The sequence below is a fragment of the Xiphophorus hellerii genome, chromosome 3, assembly GCF_003331165.1.
Source record: "Xiphophorus hellerii strain 12219 chromosome 3, Xiphophorus_hellerii-4.1, whole genome shotgun sequence".
NCBI lineage: Eukaryota > Metazoa > Chordata > Actinopteri > Cyprinodontiformes > Poeciliidae > Xiphophorus > Xiphophorus hellerii.
In genome coordinates, this window is record NC_045674.1 from 30,990,259 (window position 1) to 31,011,031 (window position 20,773).

At 39.2% G+C, this 20,773-nt stretch overlaps 1 protein-coding gene across 1 annotated transcript in view; it reads right to left on the reverse strand.

Annotated features, from left to right (window-relative positions):
- tgfbr2b (transforming growth factor beta receptor 2b) overlaps positions 1-20,006 on the reverse strand; it is a 33,640-nt gene extending 13,634 nt beyond the window's left edge. Inside the window, exons 1-3 of the mRNA XM_032558998.1 lie at positions 19,737-20,006; positions 7,011-7,161; positions 6,093-6,283 (exon numbers count right to left, since the gene is read on the reverse strand). Of these exons, the coding sequence (XP_032414889.1) occupies positions 6,093-6,283; positions 7,011-7,161; positions 19,737-19,872 (478 nt within the window). The 5' untranslated portion in view covers positions 19,873-20,006. The remainder of the gene's footprint in view (positions 1-6,092; positions 6,284-7,010; positions 7,162-19,736) is intronic.
- Positions 20,007-20,773: the final 767 nt, after the last annotated feature.

Consider the following 20,773-nt stretch of genomic DNA (forward strand, 5'->3'; position numbering starts at 1 on the left):
CAAATACCAAAAGAACATGTTTACTATTTTAAAGACCTACTGAAAGTATAGCTGTAATCTGGCCTTACCCAGCCTGCCAACATGCTACAGCCTCACAGAGGTTAGCAGTTAGTATTTATTTGCTATGGTAACAGCACTGTCTTCACAACCCACTGTTTCATAAGCTCTTCTCATAAAAAAAAACACACACACTTTTATTCCAAGACCTTAAACAGACTGAGAGATGTTGACTGTCTGTGTTTTTATGTGCTTATTTAATCTGTTCTATAATAATTAACCATTTGCCATTGCAGCATGTCAGTTTTGTTGGTGATTTTAAAGAGCTTTATAAAAAAAAAAAAGTGGTATGGTGTGATATAACTCTGCAGAACATTTCATTGCAGCATTTTGGCCCCAGAATGCTGTTTTGGATGCGTCTAGACGATGACTTGTTGGATTTCAATTTCTCTATTAAAGCCATCTGCCGTGAAACTGAAAGAACTCAAGATAAGTTCCAGACTTAGCTGAAAAAAAGGAATTAAAAAAAAGTCCATCTAGGAATATATTTACAAAACCACTTCTCCTTCCTTTTTTTTGGGCGGACCCAAACCAAGTAACTATTTTTTTTCCGGTTCTCATCTATTGTAGTTTCTCTGTGGTATTAAGACAGAAACGCCTCGTGGGGATGAAACATTCCCACTTGGTGTCACAAGGAAATCTGTCCTCTTTATGAGCCAAGTGACAAACACATCAGGTAACAATTACAAACCACAAAAATAAATATATGCTAACTCTGCTCAACTTCAACATTCAACTTTTTTTTTCTCATTATGTACCTCCACAAATGTAAAACCTTTTTTTTTTTTTTACAGTAGCACGGCAGTAAATATGGCCACATTAGTCCTTTGATCCTGGAAATGTTCTCCAAGTGACAGAAGGCCGACTTTGGTACTGTCTTTATGTGGCTCTGGGCGTTCAGGTCAGAGTCCATCACCACACACAGATTTCAGTTTCTAGCTGGCTAAGGCAAACGTAGCCTTTTACTTTACTTATTTGTTCCATTTGTAAATCTTATATTATTTGCGTATTTACTTTGTGGAAAATTCTGGCATAGCATCCTGCCAAACCCTGGGTGCATATACATCATGGACGTCCATTCTTCATACCAATCTCATCCGTGGTCCTTACAGACTTTCCTTTGGGTTAATGCCCCACAAAGTTAGGATGAAGAAATTAACCAACATGTTTTGTGTTCTGATGCAGTAAGAGTTTCTTTCAGTGGAATTAAGGGGCCCTAACACAAACTTTACACTTGATGGTGAGTGAAATGAAGTCAGACACGTTCCGGTGGCTGACAAACCCAGTGAGTACTATTAAACTGCCAGACAGACAGGCATGATTCATCATTATAAAACATGTTTCCAAAGCTTTAGGGGATAATGACGGCGTGTTTACTCCGCCACATTCAGAGCTCTGCGCTTGGTGATACAAGGCAATAAGGGATCTGTTTATCAATGGAAACTCATTCTATGAATCTCTGTACACACTGATCTTTAGCTGATCTGAAGGCTATTGCTGCAGAAAGTTGGTGACCTGTACACCCTATGTGGCTTGGCATCTCCTGATCCTGCTCTTTGACCTTTTACATCTTCATGGCTTAGGGCCATTGCCTTCATACGCAATTCCACTAATTTCTCATCTCCCTGCAGCGTTCTGCCTGGGATTTCTACCATTGAGCTTGATTTAGCTGGTTGAATTTCAACTGGATGCATTTTAAACCGGCAGCAGTTCAAGATAATGTGTTGGACTTACTTTTGTTCTCGGGCCTCTAATTAGAGTAAATTATCTGTGTTGGGTCAGATATGGACACAGTGTGCACAGTGGGCCTGTCTAATGTTGGGTAGGAATTTTGACCAATCTCATTCTTTCCATCAAAACCCATATGTCATAACCATAGCTGAAGGTTGGAATATATACAAGGTATGTAGAGTTAGCTCCTACTCTTCCAGCTGATGAAGCCCCAATCTGTCTGTCCATATCTGTCTCCATGCCAACCAACACTCATGAAAAAAACACTAAGATACTTTAACTCTTCTGATTGAGTCTAAAGTATGAACCCAGAACCCCGAGGAGGCATTAAACCGTTTTCCAATTGGGAAGTCATGATTAGAAAAGCTAATCTCATTTCACCCTCTGCTGAAGACCACTCTAATGCATGTTAACACTCCCTGAGATGCCAACAGGACCACGCCATCCACAGAAAGCAAAGATGAAACCCTCGGGTTGTCAAACCAGAAAACCTCCTCTATACAACTATGCCTTGAGAACCAGTCAATGAAAATCAGAGAATCAGAGACAAGGGGTAACCTTGGAAACCACCCCACACATGGAACAAGCCTTACTTGACGCTGAGAATGCAGACACAACTCTTGTTTTAGACACTGTATTAAGTACTCACCCAGATATGCCATACTACTGGAGCATTCCACTCCCCAAAAATACCTTGAGAAACATGCTCAGAAGACTTTGGAAACGGCTGCAGATCAGAGAAGCTCCAATGACTACCTCAGAGATAGCACACAGGTAAAGATCTGGTGTCGTGTTCCAAAGCCAGGACGAAAGCCGCGTTGCTCCCTCTGAGTCCAAAGTTTAGCAGGAACTTCTGGCATCACCAGACACACTTGAAGGAAGGCTTCCCATTTTTTCGTCTAAGTAGAAATTGCTATGTGGTGCTGAAGACCACATAGCAATTGTGGTCTTGCTACAATTGCACATAACCCTGAACACACCATCCCCACTATGAAACTTGGTTCTGGTCCAGCTTTTGTTTTATCTTAGCCTATAAGTGAAAATATCAATAGAATACATGGACGTTTGTCTTTGTAACGTGACAAAGTGTTAAAAAAAAGGATGAAGCGGTTGGCAGCACTTTGTAAGGCTCTATATTACTGCTTACCATCCTCTTCATGAGACAATTTTAGAAAAAAAAATTGTCTTTAGTCAGAGGTTCTTCAAATTTGATGTAATAGAGACAGTCTGCTACAGCAGATCTTTCACCATCTTCAATAACTCTGAAGAATTTTGAATTAATATGAGTTACAACGTTTAAGTTTTGTACTTTTAAAACTAATTGTTTAATACATTAATACATTTATTCTAATAGATTTTGTTGTAGTTTTTTAAAGTTGTAGTTTTTGTATAATCAACAAAGGCAACAAAACACATTTTGTAACCACTGCTGCACATTCACGTCATCAAGTTGTCTGCACCAAACCTAGAATCAATTATCAACAGAACATCTACGTTTTTGTAGGATGGTTCATGAGTCAAACTATTCATCATGGCCCAGAGGTACACCAGAGGTGAGCTGTTACTCTTCAAAACAGAAGGATGGTGATTTGGATGGGAAGAATAAGACTTTATACTGTTTTAATAACAGAGTGTGGGATGAGACACATCCCGCTCATCAGACCTACTGAACCTCTCTGTCATTCCCCAGATGAGGTCTCCTGTGTCTACAGGGTCCGGTCACCACGTGCAGGAGATGCTTCTGAATCGAGTTCGACACAGACAGGAAACCATATGTCTGTGCTCTCCAGTGTGCCCGGCGCATACACATACATACACACTTTTTTTTATTCAGCGACTGAGACACGTCTTTCCCCCTCTCCACTCTGCACGAGCCCCACAGCTGCATTTTCACAACCTCACTGGGGAATCTGCGAGTGATGTTTAAGCGCGATGCGAGCGTTGTGTTTCCAGTTCCTGTTTGAATGTTAAGAGTGTTAACAAAGCTCTCACACTGCAGCAGTCACCAGAGCAGAAGCTGTGAAAAAGGCCCACATCTTCTTACCATCAATCCCCTTAAACCTTCCAAACAGAGAGGCGGTATGATGAGCAAACACATGTGATGAGACAACGCGCTGATACAGTGAAGACGCACGACCTGAGTTAAGCACTTACACATTGAACGTGATGAAGGCCTTCAGTTTTTTACTATAAAAAAAAATACAACATAGGAAAGTTTTACTTTTTCCAAACCCAAAATGATCCAAGTAGGCAAAGTTCCTGGAAGCTTTTATGGTTTTCAAGCAGCATGCACCAAAGCACTGGCACAGGAGGATAAAGTACATTTCTTCATTGTTGCTAGAGATTGCAAGCATTTGGCTTTGACACAGAGCAGAGTAATTAATTTATCTTTCAGTTTTGAGTTTTGACAACAGAAAAAAATAATAAAATACAGTAACAAAATTATCTATGTTATTTTGGCATTTCCCATTTTACAAGCATGTGTCCAGAGAGTAGCTCCGTCGAAAGGTTGGACCTGCATGCTTTGTGGAGCGTTTTTAGAAGTTAGTGCCAGTGAAGGTGTCAGAATGAGGAGAGGAGGCTCGGCAAATGATCCCTCAGGCATGTATGATTAAAAGCAACAGATTTTAATCAACATCAGTACTGGAGACGGGATGGGGAGTGAAGGACGGGGTGTGACAGAGTGGAGGGGGAAGAGATGAGTCTGGGCAGGCCTAAAGTCATAAAATGAAGGAATGAGAAATGTTTATGAGCCGGCCGGTTTACATTATAGGAAAAAAAATTAATTTAAAAAAACGTGTCGGCCCAAAAGAGCCGGATTACCAAGCAAAATGGCATGTATGCCCAGTTAGAAGTCTGACCCAGTATCTTCCAACTGTCTCAACATCCATTAGGTTTATCACTTTATTTACAAATTAGAATCAATTAAATTTGTAACATTGTTAGGTTTCTAAATCTGCCAAAACACAATTCCCTTCTTTAAACTCAATGATTTCATGATTTTCTTTTCTATCATAAGCAGTCCTAGTTTGGAATTGGTAGAAAGGATGATGAATATGATCTGAAAGATCAACATTCAGGCTTTGAGTTCCATGTTTTCACATCTATCACAGCGCTAGCATGGATAGAAGACTACATTTGTGAGTAGACTGATTGATATGATTAATGCTTCATGTCCAGTTGCCAAAATGTCTCTGTTGATCTCTAAGCCCATCACAAAGGAGCCAAGCAAGCCCACCTGATGAATCGATGTCCACTGCATTTCACAGATCAGCTTCTGTGTATTTGGAATCAGGAGCAGAGCCTTCCTTTCTCCAAACGTTTGATCTCGACCAAAAAGGTTTTTTGTTGTCTAATCAATCCATAAAGCTTTGTTCCAGAGTTTTTGTGGCCACTCCCTGGACTTTTTTTTTTTTTTGGTAAATTCCTTTTTGGGTTTCTTATTTTCCTACTAATGAGTGGTTTGAGTCTTCTGGGTTGTTTCTCAATATGCGTTCTTGAATTGAGCAAATAAAAGAACAAACAAAAAAACATTTTTACGAGAGCACACCACAGAGGAAGTGCAATCGCAAGTACTGAGTCAAAAAAAGAGAGAATATTAATAATTAACTACAAAGCCAGTAGATCCCTTGTTTGTTGTCCAGCCTCCCATCTTGAATCAAACCATATTTTATACGTTCTCATGACGCTAATGGAAACTCATGAACATCAGCAGGTCAGCAGATCTGGATGGAGCATATGGCTGCACCCTGCTGGGAGCCAACAGCTAGCTCCACGTTGTCATTTCTTCCTGTCAGATTTCTCTATAAATCCTCCCATTCTTCTGCATTACTGCCAATATAGAATTCTTCTTCAGTGTCCTGGCCGGCAGAGCTCTTTATGTGAGCCTGCAGGAGTCATCAGCAACATTCGGTTCCTGTTGTATTCCCACCTGAAACGGGACACCGCTCTATAGCTGAAAATGTTGAGTTACTCCATAAGTGAACACGTTAACACGTTCTAATTTTGTTTGTTGTTCTGACTGATAGAGGTAATCTAGATACCATTTCATCATCTAAAGCATTTTTCATTTCAATGCACAACATGTTCAGCTGGATAGAAGTGGCGGCGGTGAAGAGTAAAATCCTTGCTCATCAGCTGAATGTATCTGAAAGGGTTGTGATGTTGATCTGTAAAGACTTAACTTTAAATAGCTTTTATGTTGACATGAGTCAAAACATTATTAAATTTAGAACTCCAAAGCAGAAATCATTGGATTCATCAACCCATGTACTGCGTGACTTCATTGGAACGGGAACACTTACTGGGAACAAACACCATTTTGTCATTGCACTCTTCTTCTGTGCAGGAGCAGACGTGCACCATCCCGCTGGTGGAGTTCTTCTCCTTCATCACACAGCTGGAGCTGTTGTAGTCGTCCAGCATGATGCCGTACAGCGACAGGGACGGGTTGTGGCAAAGGGTCTCCACGGTGAAGCTGGTCTCATTCTTTATCCTGAAAGTCAAACAGACTAAATAGGAATCTTTTTTTTTTTTTTTTTTTACAATTTTTTACAGTCCATGAGAGGCCAAGAGCAAAGTCGACTGACTGTCTTGGTAAAAACTCCACATTCTTACACAAAGGTTTTGGTTGAAGAGAGGACAAGTTTATTGAGTTTATGAAGTACTCTAGTCCTTTATGTTCCTTTTTACAAAAAAAAAGAAAGAAAATATCCAAAAAGTGTTACCGTATGTTCATAAATTATGGTCCAACTTTATCTTCAGGATAAATAATGATAAAAAATAACATCCTGACAATATTTTAACCCCTTATTGTCCCTCATTGACAGTACTATAAAACAGTTGTCAATTCTAATTTGATGCTAGTTATCTCAAAATGGGAGTAAAGTTCAGTTTATTTTTTCCAGCTGATAAGTTTTCTTTCTAAGGAAACATGAATACATACGGTTTTCATAAGCTGAAAGACAGAATTATTTCAAAGAATATAGATTTGATCACTCAATGCGCAATAGATCTATATATCGTAACCTTCCTAAAATAATGGTTATTTTTTTTACCAAAAGTGATTTTTTTATTTATTTTTTTGTCTAAATCATCTTTTGACATAAAAAATGATTTCGGCCATTAATTTAGGAAGGTGGCTATATGAGCCTCTTGTTTTGAACTGAATTAAGGCAACAAGTGTATTTTCTTCCTAATAGTTTCTGAGTCTTTGTACCTACCATATAGCAACACAGACCTCTTCACGCGAATCACAGACGGACGTAATGGAGCAGTGGGACATGCAGCTCTCTGTGCCATTGCAGGAGGAACTCTGTCGGTCACAGAACTTACACAGCCGACTGATGGGGTACATGGACATGCCTGGTATACCTGCACAAGAAACACACACACACACACACACCCACACACCCACCAACACACACACACACACACACACACACAAACATTCAACAGGTTAGTTTCCTGTTCATGTCCAGCTCTCAGGACGTCTGTAAGATTAGAACAAACGCTGCAGAATCTCCAAGTCATCCTTTCAGACATACACTTGTGGGTTGAATAAAAGAAAATAAAGAGCTTATCATGGAATTATCTGTGGAAGTACGGATAAAGTCAAATTATTGGATCCAGCAAATATTGGTAAAAATTTGAAGAAGCTACAGCAGAAGGCTGTGACAGTATTTATACTCCTTAAAGCACTTTGTATTGCCTTGTTGCTGAAAATGTGCTATATAAATAAAATTACCTTTAAACTTTTCACCTTCAGACCAACATAAATATCATAAAGCTCACTATGCTCCAGTCATAAAGATTTTTGCAGCTTCCGATGTTTTATAGTTTTTTTTCTGGGGCTCTTGCATGCAGCAAGATCCACAAGCATTTTAAAAACACACGTTTTTTAAAAACATTCCCAGAAATGCATTTCATCGTCTGTGGAACAAATCTAGAGTGTGACTATTGAATTCTGACCTTCCAAAACAAAACCTTTATGTCCATTACAGGTGCCACTGCTCTTCATCTCTGCAAGAAAGGCTCTTCTGTTGCTCCCTAGAGGGAGAACTAAAACCTACCATATGTTTTAGGCATATTTATGTGTGATTTTATTTTTGGACTTACACGCATCTAATTCATTTTTCCCCCTTTGAAAATTACATTTATATCTGGTGTTTCCTTGGTAACACTAACGTGTATTTTAAGATAACAGTTCTGTCTGTTTTGGGTGTATTTTCATCCAAGAAAAATTAACCCTCCTGTTATGTTCCGGGTCAAATTGACCCGTTTTAAAATTTACAAATTAAAAAAAAATAAATAGAAGCATTTTTTTTGCATGAAACGTTTTCTATTTGTCTTAATAGGTGCACTCTAGACATAAGTTGAAAATTTATTCATTTTACACATTTGTACCAAACCCTAGGTCTACTTTTTACATCGATACTGTTCGGGTCAATTTGACCCGGCAGTCAGGTTAAAGTGCAAAAAAAGATTTTATAATGTCCAATTCTATATGTTTCCTTGCAGTTATGAACCATATTTCACCACACACACACTCACACACACCCACACGCAACCACACACACACAAGCCCACTTTCTCACTATTCTCTTTACTTCACTAGGAAACTGCGAGAAAGCAGGTGTTCACACAACCTTTGACGGGAATCTTTTCTGTTCCTGTGGACAAACTCCACCCACACTGAGTGGACACTCAGCAGAAGTGGAGAAAAACATAAATACTCTCTGCATGACTCATTTATCTTGATTTTAATCAGCGGGTCAATTTGACCCAGAACAGTATGTGTGTCTCAAGTTCAATTATAAAGATCACCCTTTGGTAAAAAAAAAAAAGTATAATATAAAATAATTTACCAAAGGTCAACTTCAAGGAAATTATTGTTTTTTTGTGTCTAGGTTTTTTTCAGTGGACATTAAAAATCTAAATTCCATTTTTTATGTCCAAATGAGTAAATGAGCAGGTTGTCGTCATTGATCCTTAATTTCTGAGAAATAATAAAACATCATTGCACAAATATTGATTGAAATGGTTAGTATTGGAGTTAATAATCAGATACAAAAATGTTTTGGAGGAATTTTTTGGTTTCTGACACTATTGCATGATTAAACACTCCCTGGGTCAAATTGACCCACGAACATTTTTGCTGTACCCTAGAAACGAACATAACAGGAGGGTTAATAAGGATATATGATTTTTTTTTCATACTTTAGCCAGCAGTAAAACAAAAGAAAAAAAAAGATTTATTTTCAATTTCTAAATGTAATTTTATTTTAAGATGTTCTAAAACTTAAAACATGTAAAGTATAGAATGAACAGGACATCTGGTTGGATATTTTCCATGGATAAAGCAGCATAAGCAGGCACAGCTAAAGCATGTAAAACAACATAACCACTTGAAAATGATCAGTGCTAATATTTTAACATTTTAATTAAGACTGCTCACATTTGAGAAAACATTTATAAAACAATTTAGACTTGTTTTTTTTTATATGTTGACAACCGAGGATCTGAGCTGTACCTGAATGTAGCATGTGCAGCTGTCGTTAAATTTCCCTGTCATCACGATGTTACGCAGTCTGGACTGATTCCACACTCCAGCTAGCTGGATTTGGACTTAAGGTGATTTTTTTTCTCCAGTACATGTGATGCTGACATTCAGCTTAACGTTGCTTCAGTTGAGTAATTATTTATGCGCAGAGTCAGCTATGCGCCTTATAGCTGTTGAAAGATGAATATTCTGACAGAAGGTTCTGGTTCGCCACTCTACCCTAACCTTAGGGACACATTAATGCAGAAACAGGCCAAATGAATAGATGGTAAGCCAATTCTGAGTTATAATACAGCCTCAGTGTCAGACTGGCCTACAGGTGTGAACCATCTCAGTTGTTGCAAATTAACTTTCAAAACGCCATTTGACCTTTAACTAACCTTCAGTAAGAGGTGGGGAGTGACAACTCCTTTCATGGATCAAAAACAGCGACTGCAGGCCATGGTGTGGAACGGAGGTGTGAACAGAATTAACCCACCAAATGACTCATATGGTTTTCACAGACTTCCAGGCACATGGCTGATTCTACAGACGGCTCAGACCTGCAGAGTCACCGACTCCACATGACTGTCTGGAGGCTTTCAGACAGTTCCAGCAGAAACCAGCTCATCACCGGAGCCGATCGTCCTAAGAGCTCCGCTGCATCGTTTAGCTTCACCTGGGAGATACAGCGCAGCGGACAGAGCAAGTGTGTCATCTGGGCTGGCCAAGAAATGAGAGAATGAAAAGTGTGTGTGGAAATAGATGGGGACAGAATTAATCTAATGTAAACTAGCTGGGAAAAACCAGCTTGCAAAAACTTGTCAATCACGTAAACATAAAGTACTTCTTACAGTAACTGAAAATATACTATAAAAAGTAATTTATTTTAACAGATGTATTCACGTATTTGTGTATGAGTAAATGTGGAAATGAATGTATGTGTATTAGATATGAGCTTATGGTATATAAGACAAAGTAGACTCCACTTTAAATGAAGGACATTCTTATTTTGTATGGAAAATCTAAAATACTTTCCGATCTTAAAGTAAGGAGTCTGTCTTTGTTTTTAAAAGTGATGGAAAATGGAATGTGTTATTTTAATACTTCATCTGTAATGTTTATTTTTTTGCAAATGCAAAGAGATAAATGATAAATAATGCAAATGGAAATGATTGAGCTGATTTTAATTGATCATGAGTTTAAATTATAAAATTGCTGACTGTGAGAGGCTTATTTTTCTTCAAACTTACTGCAATATGACATCTTTCCTCTACAGCACAGGTTTCAAACTCAAGGCCCAGGGGCCAAATCTGGCCTGTTGTAGTTTTCATGTGGCCCTCTCCACAGACTAGAGTAGACACATGAGAAGAACCTTCAAAAAAACATTTGTGTGCTTAAAAATGGCTTTATCAATCAAAGCAAAGCAGTTTTTATCTGCATATTTCCAAATGACAGCGATGCTAAAAGAGGTTCCATAATATTCAGTTTTAATATTATGGAACCATAGCAGTTTGTTAATGGTTTCTATCAATACATCCTGTCACATCTTTGACAACCTGTGATCTTTAAAAATGAAAATGAGTCTGACTCCCCTGGTTCATGGGTAAGGGAACTGTTAGAGATACGAAGAAAAAAAAAATCACAGAAACCTAATCAGACAAATCAGAAGTATGGTGTTAGTATTTTGATGGTTACAATCCACTTCATCATCATCACAATCACTTTTCCTCTTATAAACAACAACGGAAGCAGACTGAAACCAAGATGCAGACAAAACAACCGCAGCCAGCGCCACGGTAAGTTCCGTTGACCCGGCAGAACGTCTACAGAGTGGAACTGTGAAAGCAGACTGGGCCGGGGGAGGGTTTGGGCTTCCCACAACCAGGGAATCATGTGGTCAAAACAACAGCGTCCGCCTGTGTCCAGGCCAACTGGCTTCGTCTCAGCAGGCCGGCGGCAGGCGTTCCTGTGTCACCCGATCAGGAACGGTCGGGTTATTCATTTCACTGGAAACACACTTAATATGCTTTAAACACACATTCCGTCACACTAAGTTGAATTTGCGCAAGGCAGAGAGTGAAACTGCAGAGCACTAGCACCCACACACACACACACACACACACGCACAAGACCTGGAGGTGAATAAAAGCCGCTGTGCTGAGCAGCACATAGTCAATCAATCTGTACCCAGTCACACTTTACATTTAATCTTTTTTTATTTACTCTCCCCAGTTAAAATTTGCTGAAAAGTTAGTAAAAAAATAAAAAATAAAAATCTAATATTTTTCAGTATATTTTTTAAAAAGAACTCCTGGCTGAGTTATTGTTCTACAAATAAATGCTGCTGGTTTTAAAGGAGAAATGTTTCTGTTTGTACACAACTGTACCCAGATATTTACATATACAGTATATAAGCATTTTTGTATAAGGCAAGATGAACAGGTGTATGAGGGAGCTGGCCTACAAACCTGCACCACATTCAGCAGAAAACTATTCTGAGACACTTAAACTCCTGACCTGATATTTATATATATATATATATACAGTATATACTGTACTTGTATAAAATGCAAGAATTAGGAACGCTGTCTGTACAAAAACTAAGTAAACAGAATAAAATAAAACCGTGTCCATGGTATCCACAGGTGGCTCATTGTGTTTCAGTTGAGGAATGTTTTTTTTATAACAGCTCCAGTCTTTCCAACTTTGGGGCCACTTTTTGGAATCACACAATGAAATCAGGTGACCTCACTCCATCCCAGGAAAGTGGAGGAGAAAACCTTGGATTGTCGTTAAGCAGATTTTTCATGGTTTAAGGTCTGTTTGTGAAAAAAAAAAAAAAAATCCAGCCAGGACTTAGACTGAAGAAGAACCTTCAGAAAGACAAATTCGTTACAGTGCCTATGAAAAGTATTCAACGCCCTCGGCGAATACTTTTGAAAATGATAAAAACAATTTTTCCAAACTAGAACTTTCAGCACTATCCTGCTGGAAGCAGGACATAAAGATGCTTTAGTAAAATCCTTAAGGAACAATTAAGTTGTTTGATTGTCGCAGCAGCAGATGTAGACATGCAACTTTTTCAATAAATCAATGGAATTTTAATTAGGATTTCTTCTGAGTAACTGGATAGGCTTTCTGGGTTTAATCAATGCAATAACCAAAAAAGATATTAAGGCTGCATTCACAGCAGCCACGTTTAATCCGCTTCAGTCAAACTCCAGTCCATTTGGCTCGAAGGTGCGGTTGGTTTGGGGATGTGTGAATGTGGAATCAAACTCTGATCCGCCTACAAACCTCCGTCTGGGCTCATCTGACGTGAACTCTGTTGACATTTGAGTGCATTTGTGAACACACAGACCAGAGCAGGAATATGCTATTCTCTATTATAGCGCATGGAATTATGGGTAAATAAAACCAAAACAAATGCGTGAGTCTAGGATGGAGAAATGTCTCATTGTATTTTGCCAAAGAAAAAAGAGAAATCCTGCAAACACTAAAACCTTACACCACTCCATTAGAATTCTTGAAGAAGGATGTTAAGGTCAGTGTCTTCTTCAGAGGTTTTTGTGTTGATACTTTCAGTAGCGCCACCACAGGTGAGGGGGGGAAAGGTTGCTCAAAGGGTTTGGTTGGTTTGACTCGGTGAAGTGTGAAGTGTGAAGGAGTGTGTACTGAAACTGCAACTGGAACAAATGTTGCAGTTTCAGTACCAATCAAAACAAGTCTACCGTTAAGTTAAATATCTGTGACTCAGGCTGTGAGCTTCCGTCTAGCTTAGGTGAGCCAACAGGAGGACCAGTGTGTGTGTGTGTGTGGGCGGGTGTGTGTGTGTGTGGGTGTGTGTGGTCTTCTGCTGCTGGGGTCAGCCTGCTTCAGGGTCTGATGTGTTCTGCTTACAGACATGGTGTTCTGCATATTTTTATGAGATTTTCAGAGCTACTATTGGAATTTAATTTCCATCATCTCAGGCTAGTCTGTCATTATCCTCCGACATCAACACAGCTGGCACTCGTTAGTATTCTCTCTCTTTTTTGGACCATTTTGGCACAAACAAACATTTCCTACTTTTCCGAGCCGTTCTGACGCTTACTTCCAATTTCAGCGAGTTATCTTCACTGTGTCTACAAACAGAAATGCATTGAACTGATGACTTTTGATTGGCTGATTTGTAATTGACATTAACAATTAATTAATTAGCAATCAATTAGCTATTTGTATATTTTGTAGAGCCCAAAGTGTCTTGGGCCCTATAACAGACATGGCTGTATTGATAACCAAAGACAAATGCAGTATGAAAGCACTTCATGCTTATTCCAGCTTATTTGCCAGAATCTACAGCACACAAGGCATCTTGTTCCAGTAGGAGATAACTTCCTCTCTGCTGGTTCTAGCTGGCTGAGGATATGAGCTCATGGTGCCAGTGAGGACTTTCCTGACAGACAAGGACTGCTGCTATCAAATCATAAGAGAATGGAAAATACCAAAAGTCTCCAAACCGTGCACACAGTAGGTCTCCTCTTCTGCTGAGGGTAAACTTGATGAATGGTGGAAGAATATTAATCTTCTTACTAATTGAAGTTTATATAATGGCATCAAGATAAAGTGAGTTGCTTTTATTAAAACTGGCTCAAACTGCATCCAGCAAGTTTGAGCGTTTGTGTTTTTAGTCTTCTAATAAAGTTTTAATGCATGAAAAAAATTATTTAGTGATCACACTTTCCAGTATAAAGCTGTCAGCAGTGTAAGCTGTGCTTCAATTGACCATATAACTGTGTAAATTGGAATCACGAAAATACATTTGGGTAACACTTTATTTATAAGTGTTACCAATAAGACTGACACGACACTGCCATGAACACGAAGGAGTCCTCATAAATGTTAACGCCTGCTGTCATGAAGTGTCATTCAGTAAATAGTGACATTTTTAGAGCACAGCTGCATTAAAAGTGTCAAATTTTCATTATTCCGTAAATAATGACACTTTTAAAGAAGAGTTGTGTTAAATTTCAATTAAAGGTGGCAACTTTGCATTAAAACTGTCAATATTTATCAAATGACCATCACCCGTTCTCTTCTACCTCACAGATTCAGCAAAGTGAAGGCAGGAAAACGGCCTTATATGGTTATTAGAGAATCAAAGAGAGATCCTACAGAGAGGTCAAAGGGAGTGACCCCAGGCTGAACCCTGGAAATACAGGAGGATACGCAGAAGAGCTCTCTGGAGATCTGAATCTCACGACACATTACTAGATTCTTCATTACAGCCAGGATAAAGAGTGAGGAAAGATCTCACCTCCTCTGTTGGGGAATGTCTGGAAATCTAGAAGCAAATCATTCACTAATATTCTGGGAGTTTCAAAAACTTGATTTGTTTTGGAGGAATGTGAATGTTATAATTGAAAGAATTTTGGAGTACCACAAGATTTTAAGACAATGTATCTTGGAAACATAAAAAAAACCATGTTTTGAAGGAAGACGTGTAACTTGATAAAGATTCTGTTAATTGCCTGTAAAAAAAAAAGCCATAACAAGTAACTGTTACTGATATATGCTCCATCCATACAATGATGGATGGATGAATATTGTTCTGGAAACTAATGTGATGGAACAAATGATTTTCATTCTCAGACTAAAGAAACATCTTTGTAATTAAGTGGGGAAAATGGACACTGAGCAACACACAAGAAGAGACTTAAGGAAATTCAGCAACATTATTTCTGCTGAAAAGCTTCTTATTTGACCAGATTTAAGAAATATGAAAGGCACTACAAATTTTGCTGGATCATAAATTATCCCAGATATTATTCCAATAAATGGTAATAATAATAATAATAATAATAATAATAATAATAATAATAATTTCTAAAGATCTCTTAACACTTGAAGAAGTTTTAAATATTCAAAATAAATAAATAAGAACAATAAATTATGAAGTCTCTAAACAAATTTGTCCTTCAAAAAAAACAATACTTACCAGTGGCTCAGACGGGGAAAACTGTCATGATGCCAGTATGTTGAGGTGTCGTGTGGGTTTTTTTGTTTCATATGCGTTTTCTGTCAGATGTCAGGTTTTATTTTGATCTGAGTTATTCTCCAGTTCTCTCTCTGTTAATTTAGTCCTTGCGTGTCCGCTGATCAGTTATTCCCCTCACCTGTTCCCCGTAGTATTTAAGTTTGAGTTACGTCCTTGTCTGGCGCAGGATTCTTGTCTGGGTATTATGTATGTCAGTGTCTCTCCAAGTGTTGACCTGCTCATGCCCTGAGTAAAGAAAAATAAAAGCAAGATTCCAGACCGACGTCTACCTTCTGGTTCATCCTCACTTTTAAAGACTCCATTCCTGACAAAAAGAGGCAAAACTGACAGTATCGACTTTAGTAAACAAAAAGTGCAAACTAATAACACCAACAATCCATTTAGATAACTTAACTAGATGGCTTGCTACTCCTAAAGGGACTTGAAGGCTAAACTCTGTGGGATAAGACCGTGAGCCTATCTAGTCACTAATTCCAGAGTTCACTCCTCCTTACGCAGAGAAAGCAGGAAGGTGATGTCAGTCGAGACCCTTGCAGCGGAACAAAGTAGGGACGATCCAGAGTAAACTTCAGTTAATAAAGCTAGAAACTAGTGATCATGTCTGAAATCTGGGAGTAGAGACGGACCTTCAGAGCCACATAAAGACAGTTACAAAATCAGCCTTCTGAAGAACATTTCCACGATTAAAGAACTAATGTTTGAGCAAGATCTAGAGAAACTCATCTATGCGTTTATCTTTAGTCGCATTGATTACTGCAAAAGGTTTGCCTAAAAAATCAATTTTCCAGCTGCAGCTGATCCAGAACGCTGCTGCTTGTTTTCTGACTAAAACCAGGAAGATAGAGCAGATCACCCAGTTCTAAAGTTCTTCCACTGACAGAATAAACTTTAAAATACTGTTAGTTTATAAATCACTGAATGGTTTAACACCACAATGCATTAAAGATCTGCTGGTGTTGTATCAACCTTCCAGACCTCTCAGGTCTTCTGGTTCTGCTCTGCATCCCCAGAACCAGAACCAAACATGGAGAAGCAGCATTCTAGCACCGGAAATTTGGAACAAACTTCCTGAAAACTGCAAAACAGCCAAAACACTGATCTCCTTTAAATCAACATGTTTAGAGTTGCCTTTGTTCAGTAGTAACTGGAACATTGATCAATACATCTGATGTGTATTTGCTTGATGACGTTGATGACGACATTTGACAAAATGTAATGTTTGTTCTTTCATAATTGATAATTGTGTGATGTTTTAAAGCACTCTGAACTGCCTTGTTGTTGAAATGAGCTATTAGACAGATGGTTAGAGAGCCATGAGGAAAACAAACAAGCATGCGGGTGGAAATGATGGAGCTCATTTTAATTCAACATGCAATTAATTGATTAATTGATTAATTGATTAATTGCTTATTGCGACAGGCTTAGACGCAAGTCACCCAGACACGATGGAGGAGCAGTCTGAAGACAAAAGTATGGAACCTTCCTGCTGATGGTCATCAACATCAGCCAAAACCAAACAGAGGGAGGAAAGATAAGGACAACAAAAACAGACTGAAGCTGTTTAGGACGGGCGGGGAGTGGGCCGCGGAGCTTCCTGCAGTCCATCGTGCCCTGGGGAGGTCAGGCCAGCAGGGAATGAAAATGTGTGAGTGATCCACCACAGACGGAGGATCTGCTCAGATGTTTGCTCGTCCTATTGTGCATATGGTGTGACTATTTGTGACGCAACAAGACCACACAGTCCCTCTGGTATGTGGGATTTCCAGGTTGAAAATAGGCCCCACTGTTGGAGGGGGGCGGCAGGAACAAAGAGTGGGAGGGGAAGGACAGCAGTAGCCGAGTTTATACAGTAGCTTATAATGACTTAGACCTTCACAGTAACTGTCTCAGTGTTGCAGCCAAGTCCTTAAATTGATAACAAACATAATTATTATGGCAGTGGGAGGAATCTTTTCATGTTGTGTCCCGTTACACACAGTCCAGCTCTGTGTGACGTAATCTGAATCTGACTGCAGCTGTTCTGTTTCTGGCCTCAGACGTTTGTTAGAGAGCATTAGAGAACAAACGGCATCATGGAGACCAAGGAACCACGGAGACAAGACAAGGAGGAGGTTCTGGAGAAGTTAAAGCTGCAGCATGTAACTCTTATAGAAAATATTTTTTTAACTTACATATTGCTTGAAACTGTCATAATGTTATGACAGTATGTTATGATTCAGACAATCTCTGAAGAGATTGAGCTCCCAGCCTTCTCCCAGTGCTAACAAGAAACAACCAATCAGAGCCAGGAGACAGGTCTCAGCGCTGTCAATCACCCCTCCATGTGGTGCTGCTTATCTCCCTTTCTCTATCCCCCCCTTTATCTCTGCCATACTGCAGCTAGCACAGCCTGTTGTGAATGCTAAGGCTAGTTAGCATTATCTACGCAGTTTTCCTGTAGATACAGACAGACAGATAGATAGAAACTTTATTCATAATGTAATGGTTAGTTGTTTCTCCCCCATTAGCACGTTTAACAGTGAGTACTTGAGGTTGATTGACAGCGCTATGGCCCTCCTCCTGACTCTGGTTGGCTGTTTTTGACTGGGAGTGCTGCGTTTCTTCAGACAGCAATAGTAGCTCACGGAGGAGGAGTTCAATATTTTCATAAACTGTTATGACATAGTGATAGTTTTAACAAATTTGTAAAGAATTTTTTTTTTAAATAAAAGTGATATACTGCACCTTTAAAACATGGTTTGGTTCTAAAACAACATGCCAGTCTGCTCAGTCAGAGCTAGCTGCTCATCCATGTTCATCTGAACATTGATATTTGTAGAAGTAATTTGATAAAATGTGAAAAAAGATCATAAACTCTCTGAGGCAGTTTGTTATCCAGTGCTGTATAAATGTGAAATAAACCAGGAAAACATTCCCTGATACTTTTGCAACTACATCATTCACTCTCGGAAAATTTGGGCTTTTCCAATAAGATCCCAAGAGCATCTAACTTCCCAGAATACATCTCTGTGTCTCTGACTTTTGAATCTCTCCTCTGTGCTTGTTTATTGGCTGCCCCACAGAAATGTCTTTCTGGCTCAAGTCTAACTTGTGAAAAAAAATAACAAAATCTCTGAAATCTGCATAATGTTCTACCAAATGCATAAAATGAATATTTAAAAGTTCTGCTTTTAGCCTATTGTAATGCATTCAAATATTTTGACAAGGACTGTCAACGTCAACACGTTATTGGATGCAATTCATCTGAAAACTTGAACACGTTCATGTTACATAATGCAGATGGGAGTGAAGAACGACAGCAGTAGGTGAAAGTTTTTGTGTGACAGCAGACAGTGATTAAAGTTTACAATTTTTTTTACTTTCTTGTGTTGCGTTGCTAACCCGTGTGTGCTCATCTACAAGCTTGAAGTTTCATATGCATGAATTAGACCGGTCGCTGGATGAGGACAGAAGACCATCACCTCATCGCACAAATTCTACAGGAAATGAATGGAGAGGGACATTTCTAAATGAATGTTTATGACTTCCTTTAGACCTTCCTGGATACACAAACCCTGGACAACTGAGAACATTCAGACATGTTTAGTTTGAGACAAAATGTTTTAGAAAACGTGCATACAGTGGCAGTTTTTGATATGGGCAGTTGCCCAGGGCAGCATCAAAAAGGAGTGGGACACGCAAAAGCCAAAAAATAAAATATAGCCTATCTGTCCGTTGCTTCCTAAGCACATTTGTTTCTTCCTGTATGCATGTAGGGGAGGAAGTTTCCCTTGAGTACTGGGAGACCACATAACCTGCTTTCTGCTACAAAATAGGTAAATAAAGGTAATAATTTGCATTTTAATTGACTGACATGCAGTAGAAGGCGGGGCATGCCCAGAGCTCCATTCCTGCAAGATTCACATCTCTGTGCACATTTATTTTTTAAAATTGCAAAGTTAGGCAGTGATTAACCGTGATTGATCACAGCGCTAGAGTGATTAATCTCTAAAATTAGGATGATGTTTCACTACATCTTAGCCTAGCAGTAAAACAGTGAAGTTCTCCATATGGGACTTCATGGTATGTAAACAAGAATTATCTGATTACACGAGGGAAAGACATTTCTATTGAACGTTTCTATTAAACAAACTCATGTGTGCCGTCCAGCAGTCACCAGCGTATCAGCGGCTCACCTGTTGCCCCCCTCGGCTCTCCAACCATCCACACATAAGTATGCCAGAAGGAAGCACTCCCAAGTTTAACGTTAAACATTTTTAATAAAAAAACAACAAACAAAACATGGCTGACATGAGTGAGCGGATGGTTAGCCCGTGGCTGTCAAACAGACAGAGAGCTTGTGTAAAGTTTAAAGTGTTTTTTACTCACCAGCTGTCCCAGGTTTGAGCAGCGGCAAAAAGAAAACAGCCCATAATACTAATGATGATGGTAACGAAACTCCCCGTGACGATGAGCAGCACTGCGGTCCGTGCATGTTACTGAGGCAGCTTCTGAACCCGTTCATTCACGTAGAAGAGAGAGAAGCTGGGGGAACGATTTCTGTGCGTCCGACCTGCTCTGCTCTGCTCAGCAGCTGGAGAGTTACTGCATAACTATTTACACACACACACACGCCCACCCCCACACACACGCATGCTGCTCTGACAGGAAACCAGAGGAAGGAGCGCTCTCTCTCTCCCTCTCTCTCTCTTTCACTCGCTCTCCGTCTAGGACTGTGTTTCTACCCAAATACTGGAAATCGGAACGGTAAACAACTCGCTGCACACACAGAAACAGAAAGTTACCAAGCAGTTCTGAATTCCACAGAGTTCTACACATCAGACACACCGCACAGAGCTGGAGTCTAAGATGAATATCATTTTACCATTTGCACGATTCAAAGATTTCACAGAAGCAAAAAGAAAAAAATACACATAAGAAACAACAACAAAAAATTAACAGCTAATTTAATTCAGGTGTGAAATAGAACAATCTGACCACTGAAAATAAAATCTTAAACACAAAGCAGATGTTGAGCTGCTGAAATAAAAAGAGTTCCAGAGATCATCAGTGTAGATGCAGACAGAGATGCTGCTGGTTCCTGAACGTAGATCAGTTTTGGTCTTTAGATTTTTCAGAGCCTGGAGAAATGGTGACACGTCTGAACCACTTGTATTTATGTGCAGTCATGTAGACTGCATTGGAATCTGTTGTTTAGAAACAGACTTTCCCCAAATGTCCAAATCCACAATTATTCTTCCTGAGTCTTCAGTGGGTTTATTGGAATTTCCCATTGTTCTGAGTTATGGACAATCTCATGAATACTTTAAAACAAAATCAGTTTCATGTTTGCAAGGTAAAACTACCAGCTTACTCAATCAGGATCACAAGCTAAGTTTTAGAACCAGTTTTAAATTAATAAATAA